Source organism: Sinohyriopsis cumingii, chromosome 1 (genome assembly GCF_028554795.1).
Source record: "Sinohyriopsis cumingii isolate HCF-2022 chromosome 1, ASM2855479v2, whole genome shotgun sequence".
NCBI classification, from domain to species: Eukaryota; Metazoa; Mollusca; class Bivalvia; order Unionida; family Unionidae; genus Sinohyriopsis; species Sinohyriopsis cumingii.
The window spans coordinates 71,474,723-71,491,303 of NC_142961.1; the positions used below are offsets into that span (position 1 = coordinate 71,474,723).

A 16,581-nucleotide genomic window follows, 5' to 3' on the forward strand; every position below is an offset into this window, starting at 1 on the left:
TTTCACCACTGGTGCCAAGACGGAGGGCCTGTCCTGTACACGTCTCCGTCCTCGACTTCATTTCACTCCCCATCAAAAAATCTATAAAAACCTCAGACCCTTTTTCGTCTGTCTCACACTCAGTGCGAACATGACGTCCCTTCAGTCGCATCTTCCCGTCAAATTGATTCGTGCCTTGTATGGCATCAGTCGAGAAAAAGATCCACAAACACGAGCTCGTGTCTTAGAAGCTAGTCTCAAAGAAGTCTTACGATGGTTCACGGTGACGGCACGTCAATTACTCCAAGGAATCATTCAGATTCCTCATCAAACCCAACGCTTTTTCGATCGAAACAAAGTCGCTTTGGTCCAACTGGCCGATCCCCGCATCGACACTCAAACCAAAAAACAAATCATTTTGAAACCTGGAGGGAGCGGTACTCTAGGAGGGGTCATCATTCGCTCACTCTTAAGATGGGATCCTAATGCCCCCAAAGTTATCCCCAAGACAAAAGTCCAACGAAGCCCTAAGAAGAAAAAGAAAAAGACCAGGTCCCCAAAGAGAAGAACTTCTCCAGTGGCGGGACCCTCCTCTTACCAGACACCACCCCGAAAAAAGAAAAGAAGCCCCCAGAAAAAGAAACAGAGAAAAAGTCCCCAGAAAAAGAAAAGTCCACAGAAGAAGAAAACTAGTCGCAAGAGAGGCACTGCGGCCAGGACGCAGCCTTACACTCGCAAACCACGACCTGCCACATCGGTGACTGTGTCTCCGACAGCCTCACGTTTATCCACTTCTCCGTTGATGTCACCAGGAACTGAAGAGTACTTGGAGACATTAATCACACCAAGAACTTCTCCGTTGATGACCCCCAAAAGAACTTCCCCAGTGGCAGGACCTTCCAATTTAGCGGCAGTGGCTGCTGCTCACAAATTACCTTCTCCCAAAATCAAAGTCCATGAAAGATCGGGCATGTTACAAAGTTTACTGGATTTGTCCAAGCAAGAACTGACTCGATTTAGTCCGTTACGTACCCCTGCACGACGTGTCATGCCTGTCATGAAGTTGATACGCCGTAAAGACAATCAGTGGCGACGCGTTCCAGTATAAAAAAGGCCTGTGACCAAGTAGGGTATCAGTGTTCTTTTGGTGCTCCTAAAGATTCAAAGATGTCACCCTTCAGAAAACCCCAAGGAAAGAAAAGGAAAGGACTGCCACCACGTTTAGCCAAACATGGGGACCTGTTATCTGTCCTGTCCAAAGCTTCTCCACCCCTACGAAAAAAACTCATTCAAACGGCCTCCAAAGAGGTCATCGATACCGTCTGCGAATGTTGTTTGAACGTTTTGAAAGGCACGATCCCTTTGTCCAAACACCAGAAACAATGCTTAGGCAAACATCGTCACGTTCTTCGCCAAATGGTTCAAAAGAAAATTCCCATTCGTCAAAAAAAGAAGATGTTGGTTCAACGTGGAGGCATTTTGCCTCTCTTGTTAGGCCCCATACTGAAAGGAGTCTTGGGAACCATGTTGGGAGGACTGATGGGAGCAAGATAAAAAGGCCTTCGAAAGTCCCAAGATCTCAGAATCGACCCCTGACAACCCCATGGAAGGACGAAAACTAGCTTTAGTGCCTTACAAACGATGGATGGAATACCATCGGTGGCAAGAACAACGCACCCCGCATTTACCTCCCAATCCCAATTTGAGCGAGATGTCCCAGTTACAACACGAATTGCAGTCCTTGATGGATCGCCAAGATTTGTCCGAAACAGAAAAATCGCAAAAGTACGGTCAACTCTTGCAACGACTGCAACTCTTTCACCAGAAAGCTTTAGACGAAACAGCTTTACCCACTCTAAAAGATTTTAAGACCTTGATGAAAAGTCCAGCACCATCATCATCATTACCACCACTACCATCCCCAAGGGTCACCAGAGATGCTACCCCACAAAGATCTGAGGAAGAAGAGATGCGCGAAGTGTTTCAAACACCGTCAGCAGCTCCCATTTCGAGTAAGATTGCAGCATCCTTATTGACCCCGTCCCCCACACCCCAACGAGAAGAAATGAAAGCTTGGGTTAAAAAGATGATGTCCACGCCTCCTTCGACAGAAGTGAAAAAGAAAGAAGGGAAACCAGAAGCAAAAAAAGAAAAGAAAACCAAAGCCATTCCTTTGCCACCTCCACCTCCACCACCACTACCTTCGACTTCTACTCCCGTAGCCCATCGGACACGTAAATCCGTTTCCAAACCACCCTTTCGACCCACCCAAAGTAGCATCACCGAAGAGTGGGTGACTTATTAACACACCAACACAAAATAAAAAATGGAAAAAGTCTTAGCCAGCATTTACTACGATCCCTCCCATCCTGCAGGTTACGCAGGAGTTCAAAAATTGTATCGTGCTGCCAAAACGCGACTGAAAAGTCTCCGTTTACCTCAAGTGCAACGATGGTTACAAGAACAAGCTACCTACACTTTGCACAAACCCATTCGACGCAAGTTTGCCAGAAGTCGCACCCGAGTGGAAGGCATCGATCATCAATGGCAAGCCGATTTAGCCGATGTCTCTCATTTGGCCAGCTACAATCGTGGCTACAAATATTTGTTTTGTGTCATCGACGTCTTTTCCAAATTTGCCTGGGTCGTGCCCTTGACTTCCAAATCGAGCAGCGAGTTAGTGCGAGCCCTGCAACGGGTGTTGAAACAAAGTGGTCGTCGCCCTCTTCGATGGCAAACGGACAAAGGCACCGAATTTCTGAACCAAGCTTTCCAAAAAGAATTAAAGAAACGTGACATTCATTTTTTTACCACCGAGAATCCCGAAACCAAAGCCAGCATCGTGGAACGTTTTCAACGCACTTTGAAAGAACGCATGTGGAAATATTTTACGCATCACCACACTCTGAAGTACATCGACATCTTACCGCACCTGGTGCAAGCGTACAACCAATCTTACCATCGAAGCATCGGACGTGCCCCGCAAGACGTGACTCCCGAGAACGAAGTGCTGGTGTTCGAGCGCCTGTTCGGTACGTCCCCGACGAGGGCTGTCCCCAAGAAAAGTGGAGAGTTGACCGTAGGAGATTGGGTGCGCATTGGCAAAACCAAACGCACTTTCGACAAAGGTTACTTACCTAACTGGACGACCGAATTGTTTCGCGTCACTGGACGAGTACATGGCCGTCATCCTGCCGTCTATAAATTGGAAGACATGAACGGAGAAGTACTCAAAGGAACGTTTTATTTGCCCGAGTTACAACGTGTCACCAAAAAAGAAGACGACGTGTACGACATCGAAAGCATTCTCGAACGCAGAACCCGTAAAGTGGGCAAACGACGTGTCAAAGAAGTCAAAGTACGTTGGAAAGGATATCCACCCAGTTTCGATTCTTGGATCGACGCTTCGCAAGTCATCGACTATAAAAAGAAGAAGTGACCATCATGCCCTTTCACACAGCAGCAGACGCAGCTACGTCGACCACTCCTTCTTCCCCTAGTTCTTCTGTGCAAGATTTGCAAAAACAACCCTTGTGGGTGTGGTGTGGAGAACGTGTGCCTAAAACGCAAATCGTCTTTTTCTGCCAAATCTTCGTGGTGTATTGTGTCATCGGGGCAGCCATCGCCAATTTGAGTTTGCAACAAGGAGACAAACAATTGTGGACCATTTTATTGAGCAGTTGCATCGGTTACCTGCTTCCCAATCCCTCCCTGAAATTCTCCTCGAACGGGAACGTTGTGTCCCGTGCCAGTGCCAGTCACCACTCCAACATCCACAATCAGAACCCCATTTTGGGCGGAGACACGCCTCTGACGTCCACTAACCCCTCGGACAGCCACAGAACTCTAGAATTATGAGTCACCAAAACCAATTTTACTTAACCTTACCCAGTGACAGTTCCATGGAGGTGTTTCCCAACAACACGTTGTGCTGTTACACAGCCAAATTACCTCAGGCCATCCCCTTAGATCACGAAGCCCATTGGGAAGTGGCTTTGGTAGAAATGATTCACCCGACCCAAGTCCTGAATGTCATTGACGATCAAAGTAAATTTACGGTGGAAGTTTATGACGAACCATTGCAAAAGTGGATGAATGACAATAACAAATATCCCCATAAAACAAAAAACAAAGTCAATCCAAATTGGATGGACTATGAGTTGTTCATTCCCTCAGGCTATTATTTTAGTGGTCAACATTTGGTCAGCGCCATAGCCTCCAAGTTTAATGGCGTGTTTGGGGAAGCTTTTAAGACTTTCAAGTCCAAAGCTGTCACCCTGGAATACCACAAAACAGCTCGTCGCTTCCTGATGAAATTTCCTGAGGAAAAAATCTTGGGTTTCTATTTCTGTGATGAATTGTTTGACATGTTGGGTGGTAACGTAAAGATGAGGAAGAAAGTAGAACAAACACTAAAACAAAAAACCATCATTTACAGCAACGAGTCTTTTGGCCAGTATTTTCATACCCCGGTAGAACTGAACCAAGGACTGAATTTGATCTTTGTGTATTCCGATGTGGTGGAATACAACGTGGTGGGACACACCTCCGTGCCGTTACTGCGTGTCATTCCTTTCAAAGTGGACTCTGCCACAATCGCTGACGAAGAAGGTGGAAACACTTACCACGTTCACCGCGAATTTGTCCATCCTCACTATTTGCCGGTCGGCAAGTCGTATTTGGACACGGTCAACATTACTATAAAAGGAGATTTAGGACAAAATATTCCATTCACCAAAGGAAAAGTCACGGTGAAACTCCATTTTCGAAAACGGTTCTCTCACGACTCGTAAGTAAGTAAGTCATGTATCCAGTGTACCGAGGGGTTGCTCGACAGCGAGGACACGGTTTAGGAGACATGTTAAAATCGGCCTTTCGTTCGGTGGCTCCAGTCTTGAAACCGATGGTGACACGAGGATTGCACGCCTTGAAAGATGCGGCACTGACACAAGGCAAAGAATTTCTCCAAAATGTCATCATCGACAAACAAAACCCTAAAGAAGCCTTCATGAGGGCAGGCAAAAATGTCTTGCTGCAAACGGGCAAAGACATTTTAGGCCGACGAGACACACCTATAAATGCCCTGCACGCTACCGAGTCAAGCATTCAGCAAAGACAAGGCAGAAAGAGACGACGAAGAAGAAAACACCCTTTCACCAGACTTCAAGCGAGAAAGGCCAAAAAAAGAAGAACCGTTCGAGACTTAGACGTTTTCGATTATTGAGACACAGCAACAACAAAAAATGATGCACCGAGAGTCTTGCGCCTGTTCCAAGACGGAACTGGATCTGTTTGCCATGCCCCCTACCATGATGACGATGCAAGAATCCCAATGGGTGGAATTTCATCCCGTCTCCTCATTGGCAGCCTCAGCTCCCATCGAGTTTGAAATCAAAGGACAGCCCGAAGATTACATCGATCTGAATAGCAGTTACTTGTACTTGAAAGTCCAAGTTCTAGATCAGGATAATAGTGGAGTAGATGCCGCTGAGATTATAGCTCCCGTCAACAATTTCATGCATTCCTTGTTCAGCTCAGTGGACTTGTACTTGAATAACAAACTGGTTAGCAGCAGCATGGATACTTACCCTTACCGTGCCTACCTGGAAAATCTCTTGACGTACGGACCAGATGCCAAGACAAGTCATCTCAATGCCTGTGTGCTGTGGGCAGATGACGAAGCGGGCAAGTTTAAGATAGCTGACGCAGATGACAATGACGGCTTTGTGGCAAGACGAAGCAGAATCACAGGCAAAAAGAGTTTAGAACTGATGGATCGTTTGCATTTGGACATGTGGTTGCAAGAGAAATATTTGCTGAACGGTGTCAATGTTCGCCTGAGACTGAATCGTAGCAGTGCCGCTTTCCATTTGTTGGCTAATGCTGATGCTACTAAGACTGGCAATCCTAAAAGCCAAATCGAAGTGGCCAGACTCTACGTACGACGCGTGGAAGTGTTACCTAAAGTGGGAAATGACATCAGTCAGACGTTGAGCAGAACGACCGCCAAGTATCCCATACGACGTGTGGAAGTGAAAACGTTCACCATTTCTGCTGGACTGCAATCCATAACCGAAGATCATCTGTTCCAAGGACAGTTACCCAAACGTTTGATCCTTGGTATGGTCTCGAATGCAGCCTTCAACGGAGCCTTCGCTGAAAATCCTTTCAACTTTCATCACTTCGACGTGAAGAAAATCGAAGTCAGTCGCGATGGCAAGACCTTGTGTACCCGACCTTTCGAACCTAGCTTTGATTCCGAAAAACTGAATTACTTGAGATCGTACTTGTCCCTGTACGAAGCCACCGGCCAGTTAGGAACCAACACCAGTCACGGCATTGAGTATGAGGATTATGCAGGAGGCTATGCTTTGTGGGCGTTCGATTTTACTCCAGACCAAGGCAGCGACGAGGGACATTTCCACCCTATAAAATCCGGCCAGATTCGTGTGGAACTTCAGTTTAAAAATCCACTGCCAGCGACAGTGAACGTCATCCTGTATGCAGAATTCGATAATACCATAGAAATCAACAGTTTGAGAGAAGTCATTCTAGATTATTAGAAAGCCATGGAAGACTGTTATGCCTCTTTACCTAGTGGAGAAACTTTGGAGATGAAATGTGAGGAGACCGTGGAAAAAGAAGAATCTCAAGACAAAGACGAAGAAGATATCATAATGAAGTCGAGATGGCCAGAACAAGAAGCCCATTTAGTCTGCTGTTTTGCCAAACACTTGGTCGACAAAATGACGGAATTGATCAAGAAAAATTGCTATGGATGTCAAAACGATCATCCCAGTCAAATTCAACACGATAAATGCCTGATGTTGAGTCAAGAAGAAAAATTGGACGAGTATCTGGACGAAGCTTGGAGTCTCATCTCGAACAAAGACGTGTTGCACCAGTGGTATAAAGACTTGCGTGAACATTCTTGTCCACCATTAACCACTCAAGAGATCCATCGTATCGAAGCTCTCCTGAATCAGAGTGAGGAAACAGAACGAATAACCGTTTATTCGTCAGACATTTTCAAGCAAAAAGTCAGGATCGAATTGACGACGTATTATTACCTGTGAAGAAGAAAACAAACACAAATCAATGGATACCTGGGAACTTTATTACCTTTTGAACCACAGTTCGTATACGGCTTCTTGGAATCCTATCGTCTGTGCTAAAGATGAACTCCCTCATCGCAAACCTAAAGACCATCATGATGAATTTTATGTTTTTAGGGGATGTTTTCCTTCACGTCCGCGCTTTCACTATAAATTGAAACTCGCTGGGCAGTCTAGCTACCCTTGTTGATTGATCAACACAGCCAGAAGAATGACTAGCAGAATAGTGAAACTGTTAGAACTCCAGATGCACCTGGAATATGCCAGGCGGATAGTAAACGAACTATCAGCAGAGGCTATAGTAGAAGAAGCAAGAGTAAAGAAGGAAGAGGAGGAGGAGAGAAGAGAGAGGGAAGAAGAGGAAAAGAAAAGAAAAGAGAGGATGTCGTTCAATATTCCCGAGACAGAGGATTGGGGTGTTGAAGCGAATCATCCTCCCTCTGCGCTCCCCAAAAGAAAGGTGAAAGAAGACTGGGGAAGAAGATGCGTGTGCGGCGCCAGGCCAGGAAGGTGCAACCATTAGATAGGTGCATCAGGAGTTCAAAAAACAGCCCTTTTCAGGGCTACCCAATACTCTAGAAAAGAAATAACTATTAATTTGCCAATGTGTGTGTGTGTAGGTAGAGTAGTGTGAAAAAAAACACTAACTCTTTATTAAAAAATGTGAGGGTATGTGTTTGTGTGTTTGTGTGTTTGTGTTTGTAAGAGCTCAGGTATGTTTGTGTGAATAGTAGATTATGGGTTTCTTAGCAAATGTGGAGAGTATAGTTAGGGTTATATTATATGAAATGAGAAAGTAGGGGGATGTTTTCCTTCACGTTCGCGCGTTGTTGGGTCATGATCTAGGTAAGATCCGTTTTATGTTTTAGGGGGATGTTTTCCTTCACGTCCGCGCTTTTCGTATAAGAACCCACAGTATTAGTTGTTCAAACCATTCTGCAAAGAATAAAAAGAAGATGGCGTCAAACCAAATGGACAAAATACAAACCTTGCAAGACGTTTTAGACAACTTAGGAATAATGGAACAGATGCTAATAAGACTCGTTGAAGACCATTATTCCTATAGTCCCCATCGTGTAAAGATGGAAATTAACAATTTCAGAAAAGCAAAGGACAAGATTAGTGGTGTGATGAAGGAAATAAAGGAGGAGAAGGAGGATGAAGAGGAAAAGATAAGAATAAGAACATGGAACGAAAAAATTGAAAAAGAAGAGGAAAATGAGAAGAGGAAGAAAGAAGAAGAGGAGGAAGAGAAGAAAGAAGAGAAGGAGAAAAAAAAGAAGAGAAAGAGTGTTGGAGATAAAATAAGAAGTTGGTGGAGGAAAAGAAGAAATTAGAAGAAGAAAACCCAAAGGCCCTTTTCAGGGCCAGCCATATATCTCGAAAAGAGATAGCCTTTGAATTGCCTACCCCTTTTTTAAAATTTTTAAATTTAAAAAAAAAAAAATCCCATGTTAAATTCCCCTTGTCCCTAAACAAGCCCAAACTCTATTCCCCATGTTAAATTCCCCTTGTCCGTAGAGTGACCCACGATTTATTCCCATGTTAAATTCCCCTTGTCCGTAAAGTGACCCACGATTTTTCGCCATGTTAAATTTCCATTGTCCGTAAAGTGACCCAGGGGTCCCTGTAATGCTAATTCCCATTGTCCGTAAAGTGACCCCTTTCACTACTAACGTGGCCCAACATACAACAATGCTTAGTAGTACCTCAACCTTTAGTTTTAGGTGCGATATACAAAATGTCTAAAGAAACGCGTAAGAAGGCTAGTGTAGCTGACTAAAAAGGAAATATGGAGAAATACTGACGCAAGATTAGAACGACAACTGTCTTGTGGTAAAGGTGGATGCATAGGCCATAGCACACATAACATTTTGGTGCCAAAAAAGTCGGTAAACCCCAGAAAACTGCCATCCAAAACACTGGCAACTTTCGTACTACTCCATATATTATTTATGTACATCACGCTCTGCAGTGGAATTTTTCTAAAAAAGAAAGCTAAATAATAAAATGCAATTTCCAAGATTAATCTAATATTTTACCACCGCTCAGAGACTCAAGGTGGTAACATCCACGAACACACCGTCAAGCAGATGGCTACCTCACGAACAATATAACCACAAATTCGCGTGAATTTACTCTGCAGTGCATCAAAATTGTTAACGGAAGATCAAAGGTGTCTAACACCCCCTGATAACGTGTGGGGGTAAATATCCACAGAATGCATATCAAGGCGACCCAATTTAGATTTGGGGTTCAGCTACAGTTGGTGCACTACCCAAGCCTAAGTATTTTGTACAAAAACTACAGGTGAAAAGAATAATGATTTATATTGTTTAAATTCATTCAACATTTCATCTTTGATTCAGTGAAGGAGAGTTACCTGTATGCTAAGGAAAAACAATCGCGAGGTACCTTGTACGATCAAATCAAATACATTTAACACGTGTAAAAAGGGACGGCTCTTTCAGTATACATGCTTGGAATCGACGATGGATCGTTCTATTTTAACTGATTCCAAATCAAGTTGCTAACGTTTGCGTATATTTATGTTGCTTTTGTTGCTGTTTTTATTATTATTATTATTATTATTATTATTATTATTATTATTATTTGCACAAATATGTGTTATTTATATTACAAAGTGAAAATATATAAACTTTTTGTTTCCAAATGAATCTTTCTCCTAGTTTATCATCGACAGAAGAATGTGGCGCGCATCTTTTGTGTGTGTGTGTGTGTGTTGGTGTGGAGGTAAACACTGTGATCTGCATATATGTGAAATGAAAGAACTGATTATGTATGACTGTCACTCATTTGATACATGGGTATGAAGTTTTGATTCAAATAATGTCTGTACTTTCCTTGTATATCTTTGCAACCATGTATTGCATTATCTGCTACTTACGAAATGAGTGTGTATTCGTACAGTCCCAATGGTTTAACGGTGTAAAGTCATCTCTTGAACTAAATGTGTATCCTTAAAAACCCATTGGTGTAGCTGTGTAAAGTCATGTCTTGAACTGAGCATGTATCCTTACAGTCCGATTGGTCGGTGTAATGGTGTAAAGTGATGTCTTGAACTGAGTGTGTATCCTTACAGACCCACTGGTGTAACTGTGAAAAGTCATTTCTTGAACTAAGTGTGTATCCTTACAGTCCATTGGTGTAACTGTGTAAAGTCATGTCTTGAACTGAATGTGTATCCTTAAAGTCCCATTGGTCGGTGTAATGGTGTAAAGTGATGTCTCGAACTGAGTGTATATCCTTACAGACCCATTGGTGTAACTGTGAAAAGTCATGTCTTGAATTGAGTGTGTATCCTTACAGTCCCATTGGTGTAAATGTGTAGTAATGTCTTCAGCTGAGAGAGTATCCTTACTGTCCAACAGGTCGATGTAATGGTGTAAAGTCATATCTTGGACTGAGTGTGTATCCTTAATGTTCCATTGGCGTTATGGTGTTAAGTCGTGTCTTAAACTGAGAGTGTGTCCTTAAGTTAGTCAATGGTGTAATGGTGTAAAGTCATGTCTAGAACTGAGTGTGTATCCTTACAGTCCCATTAGTGTAACTGTGTAAAGTCAAGTCTTGAACTGAATGTGTATCCTTAAACTACAGTCCCAATGGTGTAATGGTGTAAAGCAATGTCTCGAACTGAGAGTGTATCCTTACAGTCCATTGGTGTAACGGTGTAAAGCCATATCTTGAATTGAGTGTGTATCCTTACAATCCCATTGGTGTAACTGTGTAAAGTCATGTCTTGAACTGAATGTGTATCCTTAAGCTACAGTCCCAATGGTGTAACGGTGTAAAGTCATGTCTTGAACCGAGAGTGTATCCTTTAGTTACAGTCTCAATGGTGCAATGGCATAAAATCATGTCTCGAACTGAGTGTGTATCCTGACAGTCCATTGGTGTAACGGTGTAAAGCCATGTCTTGAACTGAATGTTTATCATTAAGCTACAGTCCCAATGGTGTAATGGTGTAAAGTCATGTCTCGAGTTGAGTGTGTATCCTTACAGTCCCGAGGGTGCAAAGCCATGTTTTGAACCGAATGTATACCATTACAGTCCCACTGGTGTAGTGGTGTAAAGTCATGTCTTGTCTATCTCTGTATGACTATTATACATCTGGCCTGAAATACTAAATTCATGATCCATGTTGACCGTCAAAGCGTAAAACGACGCCTTGCAAATGTTTGCAACATATCATTGTCAACTGTTAATTTAACACAGAACCTTTACACATGATTTTGAAATGATACTGTCCATGTTTGTAAAAAGGAGGAACAAAATGAGGTTTCTATCTATAACAAAGCGAAATTAGAGGGAAAAGTTTTAAACTTAAAAAGAACAAAATTGACTTTGACTAGTAACCTATCTGAATTTATAATGCTTACATGTGAAAAATCGTACAGTACTGATCTAATGGCAAAGGAAACAAATCTGAACACCAATTTTCTGACCTGGTCGCAATGCAAGCAAAAATGACAAAAATAAAAGAAAGTTTTCACGTGCACCCTTGTGAAAACACCTTGATAATTTCAACATATATTAGCAGTGGACACGAAAAAAGTCAGGTAAAACATGCTTAATCCAGTTCAAGTCTTTCGGCCTCATCCATAAAAATGCTATTCTGAAGTTACCAAAACAAGAATAAGAAAAAAGAAATTGTTCTGGAATTCTTTTCACCTTCTTCTCCGTGGTTATTTAAATATAGATTTATTTTTGACGAAAGAAAACTCCACGTTAAAAAGTAAGTATTTTTATTTATCTCTTCATCTACCAACCCACCTACCCATCTGCCTTTGTATCTGCACGTGCTAACCAACCTGCATACATACATATACAAACACATGCATTTACTACTTACATTTAAACGAATAAGCACAACATCACTGTGCGGGTATGACAAATAACAATACAGATCCTGTCAAATTCTACACACACCATTTATCTCTTCGTGGCTAGCTGCGAGATCTCCCTGTATCAACTTGTAACTTAAATTTGCACCTCTATATCGTAATATCTGACTGGTTTAAATGTAGATCTCCTTGATTCAGATTTGGTTTAGATACACTAAAAAAAAAATCAATAGTACCATGAGTTTTTCTACGTAGCAAAGATGCAGCACGAAAATGAAGAACCAAATGACTAATAAAGCAGATACTGAAGCTGAGGGTACTAACTCGTGCTCTACGGCACATCAACACATGAAAGCTGAGGGTACTAATTTGTGTTTAACGGCATATTACGATATGAAAGCCCAGGGTACTAACTGGTATTTGACACAGTATCAACACATGAAAGCCAAGGGGGCTAGTTGAGTTTAACGGCAAATCAACGCATGAAAGCCGAGGGGACCAATTGATATTTAACGGCATAACAACACACGAAAGCCGAGGAGATCTATTTGTATTTAAGGGCACATCAACACATGAAAACCGAGGGTACTAATTGGTGTTTAACGGCACATCAACGCATTAAAGCCGAGGGGACTAATTTGTATTTAACGGCACATCAACACATGAAAGCCGAGGGTACTAATTGGTGTTTAACGGCACATTAACACATGAATACCGAGGGTCTAATTGTTGTTTAACGGCACATCAACGCATTAAAGCCGAGGGGACTAATTTGTATTTAACGGCACATCAGCACATGAAAGTCAAGGGGTCTAATTGGTGTTTAACGGCACATCAACACATGAAAGCCGCGGGGACCAATTGGTATTTAACGGCAAATCAACACATGAAAGCCGAGGGACTAATTGGCGTTTAACGGCGCATGAATATATGAAAGCAGAGGGGACCAATTGGTATTTAACGGCACACGAATACATGAACGGTTATATCGTGTTATACTTACAATACAGTCAGAAACCAATATTTCTAACTAATGTGAAAATCGTTTGGCAGTAAAGTCAAATTAGTTAACGCTGGGCCTTAAATACCAAAAGATCGTGTTTTGTAATTTTAAAGGTACTTTATTTCTAAAATCGTTATGGAGCATGAAGTTGGCAGTGAAGTAGTTTTCAATTATAATCTAATTATTCTATTACAAATACACATACATTCCATGTAAACGTTTAAACAATCCCTAGAACATATTTCAAAGTTGATATTATAGAATAAAAAGAATACAGCATGTCTTAAGAGATAATTGAAATACTTTCCACAGTGTCCTCGCAAAACTATTGAATGCAATGTGGCACTAGAAGAAAACGTAATAAAATGTATTATCTCTTACCTTTAAGGAAAGGTAGAAATCTCTAAAATGCACAGGTGCGAGGGCTTTTATCAAGCATTTGGGTGGCAGTTTATATTGAGTATGGGGAATAAAACGCGCACCATTGCTCCATTAAATACTACACAAAAGACTCGTCCTTGTTCTCTGAAGTTGCGAGAATGTTGCATAACGCAACCTTTCTAAACGTTGTCTACAAGTTAGGTAAAAGCTCACGTCGTCTTACTTAAAGAGTTTATGACCTTCCCAACACTATTGTGTTATCCAATTTACAGGCATGAGAGTGGAAGAATTTGCTAACATTAGCGATTTTCTGCATGAAGCGTATATACTGTATAATGTTATTTAACTCACTAGCGTAAAACACAGGAGAAATCTCTGTAATATACTGTATTCGTGCAGTGTAAAAAGATATCGGTTCGTACAACTCCTAGACGTTCTGCTTTTCTAACATTTAAATTTTTTTAGCTGTAACAACAATAACTGGATCGTAGAAAATTCGTTCGTGAAGCAGGCTCCAGCTTTTGTCTATAATAAGAGAAGATGAACGGAATGTATGATTTAGCAAAGTGAAAGACGGGATTTCAATCAAAGACTGAGATTTTAGGCTCCATACAAGTAAAGAAATGGTCCGCATCGTCATCAAGGATCACGGAAGTTCATTGCAATTCATTGCGCCTGCATCTTTCTCTATTCATTTTTTTTCTTCTATTTCAACATCACATACAGTGACATGACTGATGAAGAAATGTAAAACACCATACGTGATTTATTTTGTAAAACAAATATATTAATTTTTTATATATCAACTTGAGGTACAGAAAAGGAAACTGTTTGGAAAATTGGTCTTTGACAACAAATTCGCAGACTTTTTTAATCTTCTGAGATTCAGTTATAAATTTGAAAATCACGGCCTACCTGCAAACCTTTCTTCCTAAGATCGGCCTTTATGTTCTGAGCGAGTCTGACGTCCGCAGGGTCGTAAATTAGATATACCACATCTGGTCTCGCTCGTTGTGCACGTGCTCTGAGATGCCAGCTATCGGTCTGTTTGTGCTCTTTGTCCAAAGTCTGAAGAATATGGGTCATAATTTTCTTCCGCACAACTCTGCTATCAATACCCAAATAGTTCACCATATCATGATCAGTGAGTGACATTAACAGAAACCCATCCACCATATTTTCTGCCAAACTCTGGCGATAGTATTCCTTGATGCCGAGTTTGAATAACCATTCCTGAAGGTCACTTGCATTCCATTGGCAGATTTTCTTCCGTTTATACTCTCCCGTAAATTCCGTGTCTGGGGGTGTGATAGGTGTTGGAGGAAGATTCATGCTCGCGAACATTTCCAATTTCTCCATGAAACTACCAACCACAACAGACGTTTTCTCTGCAAGACTCTTTTTCGCATGGTCCTTGGTTAAATCTACCATTAGTTTCATCATTGGTTCAAATTCCTTTGGGATTTCAGTTTTCTCCAAAGGTGAAAATAGTACCGGAAATATGGCAACCGAATTGGGATCTACTTTTCTTCTCTCAAGAAGGGCCTTAGCCTCGTAAACAGAAACTGGGCACAAAAAATAACTATCGGACATAATAAGGAATGCCGCCCTACACTTTTCCACTGCTTCCATTCTTAAAGAAAACCAGCACGGGCTTCCCGTGTTTTTTTCATCTTTGTCAAACCACAGATCATCTGCTAAGTTATTTTCCTTGAACTGCCTCACGGCTTCTACCACGAATTTTCTTTCAAGAAACCCTGCATCTGGTGAATAAGACACAAATATTCCTTTCTTTACCTTTCTCTTGGAGACTTTCTGCATTAGTACTGCCTGCTGGGAGTGAACGGGTGCCTGTGTTAGACCTTGGGTGTCAGGTCTTTTAAAAGTCTTTTCGTTTTGGTTTTCTTTGGGTAACTGTTTCTTAATATCATGTTGAGACTGCGCATTAGAAATCGAGTCAAACTGGTTGATTTCGTCTGCATGATCTTTCTCCCGAACTCCATCTGAGTTTGAAACACCCTTTTCTCCCTCTGCACTGACTTTCTCCACAGTTCCCGCGGGTGGGGGAGGGAGTTTGGTCTCTCTCGTACCCTCCGCTGCGCCGCTATCATGGTTTTCTGAGCTACCCGCTACTGCCATTTCAGCTCGATTGACTTCGCTCGTGTACCCCGTTTGAGGATTTATATAGGTACCTTCCCCCAGGACAGAATTTTTGGGGTGATCAGAACTCCCGACTGGTTCTTGCGAAGACGCCCCCGCCTCTGCATTCGTGTCAGCTGCGATATTTTCACTCATAGTCCTGACATTTTAGCACCAAACATGTCACATATATGTTGGTCTACCGCTGACTGTCCATAACTAGCGTGTACTGCATGGAAACCAAACACAAGGCCGCTTATGCCCTCTTGTAGTATTGTTTACTTACTTCTCGCTACGACAGGTAAATCTCATTTAGCGGTAACAATAAGGGCGGGGATAATAAAGTCTATTCAGCCATGCCGTCAACATGAAAAGGGTATGATTAAAATTAATAATTTCAATACATTTGCAGCTAAATGTTCTTGTAATCACCCTTCGATAAATGTTCGTTCTACCTATTTGTATTGTATATATGGACCAATAGAAAATGTATAGAACTCGGATATGCAGTCCCAGTGATCAATACACGTGTAACGATACAAAACCAGCATATTCTTTGGCTGGCTATTATATTTCATATATACTCTTCGTTTCTCAAAATATGTTGCATTTACTTTTCACTTTGGAAATTTGATGATATTTAATATTTCCACAAACGTATCAAATTGTTTTGAAAATTTCACTGAAAGACAAATTTTAAGCTAGCACGTGTCTATCAAAACCAATCGACAACACTGCATGGACACAAGGGAATGTTGTTTGAAATCTGTTGTTGTGGGTTTAACCCCATTTTTCAGCACATGATAGGCTATCTTGACGGAATGTAGATATCGTAGTATAACCATTTATTTTTTAAATGTGGATGGGTTGATGTCGCTGTTATACTTTTATTATATTTTAATAACATTTGTATCCATCTGATGTGGATGTTACATAATGAAGCTTTATTGACCAACAGTGTAATCTAAGTTCGACAGACTAGCGGTAGTTCTATTTTTAAAAAATTGAAACACCTCTAGCATATTTATCATTATTTATATAATCAATAGAGTTTTCCTGCACGAAAGTTACTTTAACGCTGTCTGTATTGATTGCTTTA

The 16,581-nt window shown here is 41.6% G+C and overlaps 1 protein-coding gene across 1 annotated transcript in view; it reads right to left on the reverse strand.

The window, feature by feature from the left end:
• Positions 1-15,793, reverse strand: part of LOC149807095 (uncharacterized) — a 67,049-nt gene extending 51,256 nt beyond the window's left edge. The window contains exon 1 of the mRNA XM_089961899.1: positions 14,259-15,793. Coding sequence (XP_089818025.1) covers positions 14,259-15,638 — 1,380 coding nt within the window. The 5' untranslated portion in view covers positions 15,639-15,793. The remainder of the gene's footprint in view (positions 1-14,258) is intronic.
• Positions 15,794-16,581: the final 788 nt, after the last annotated feature.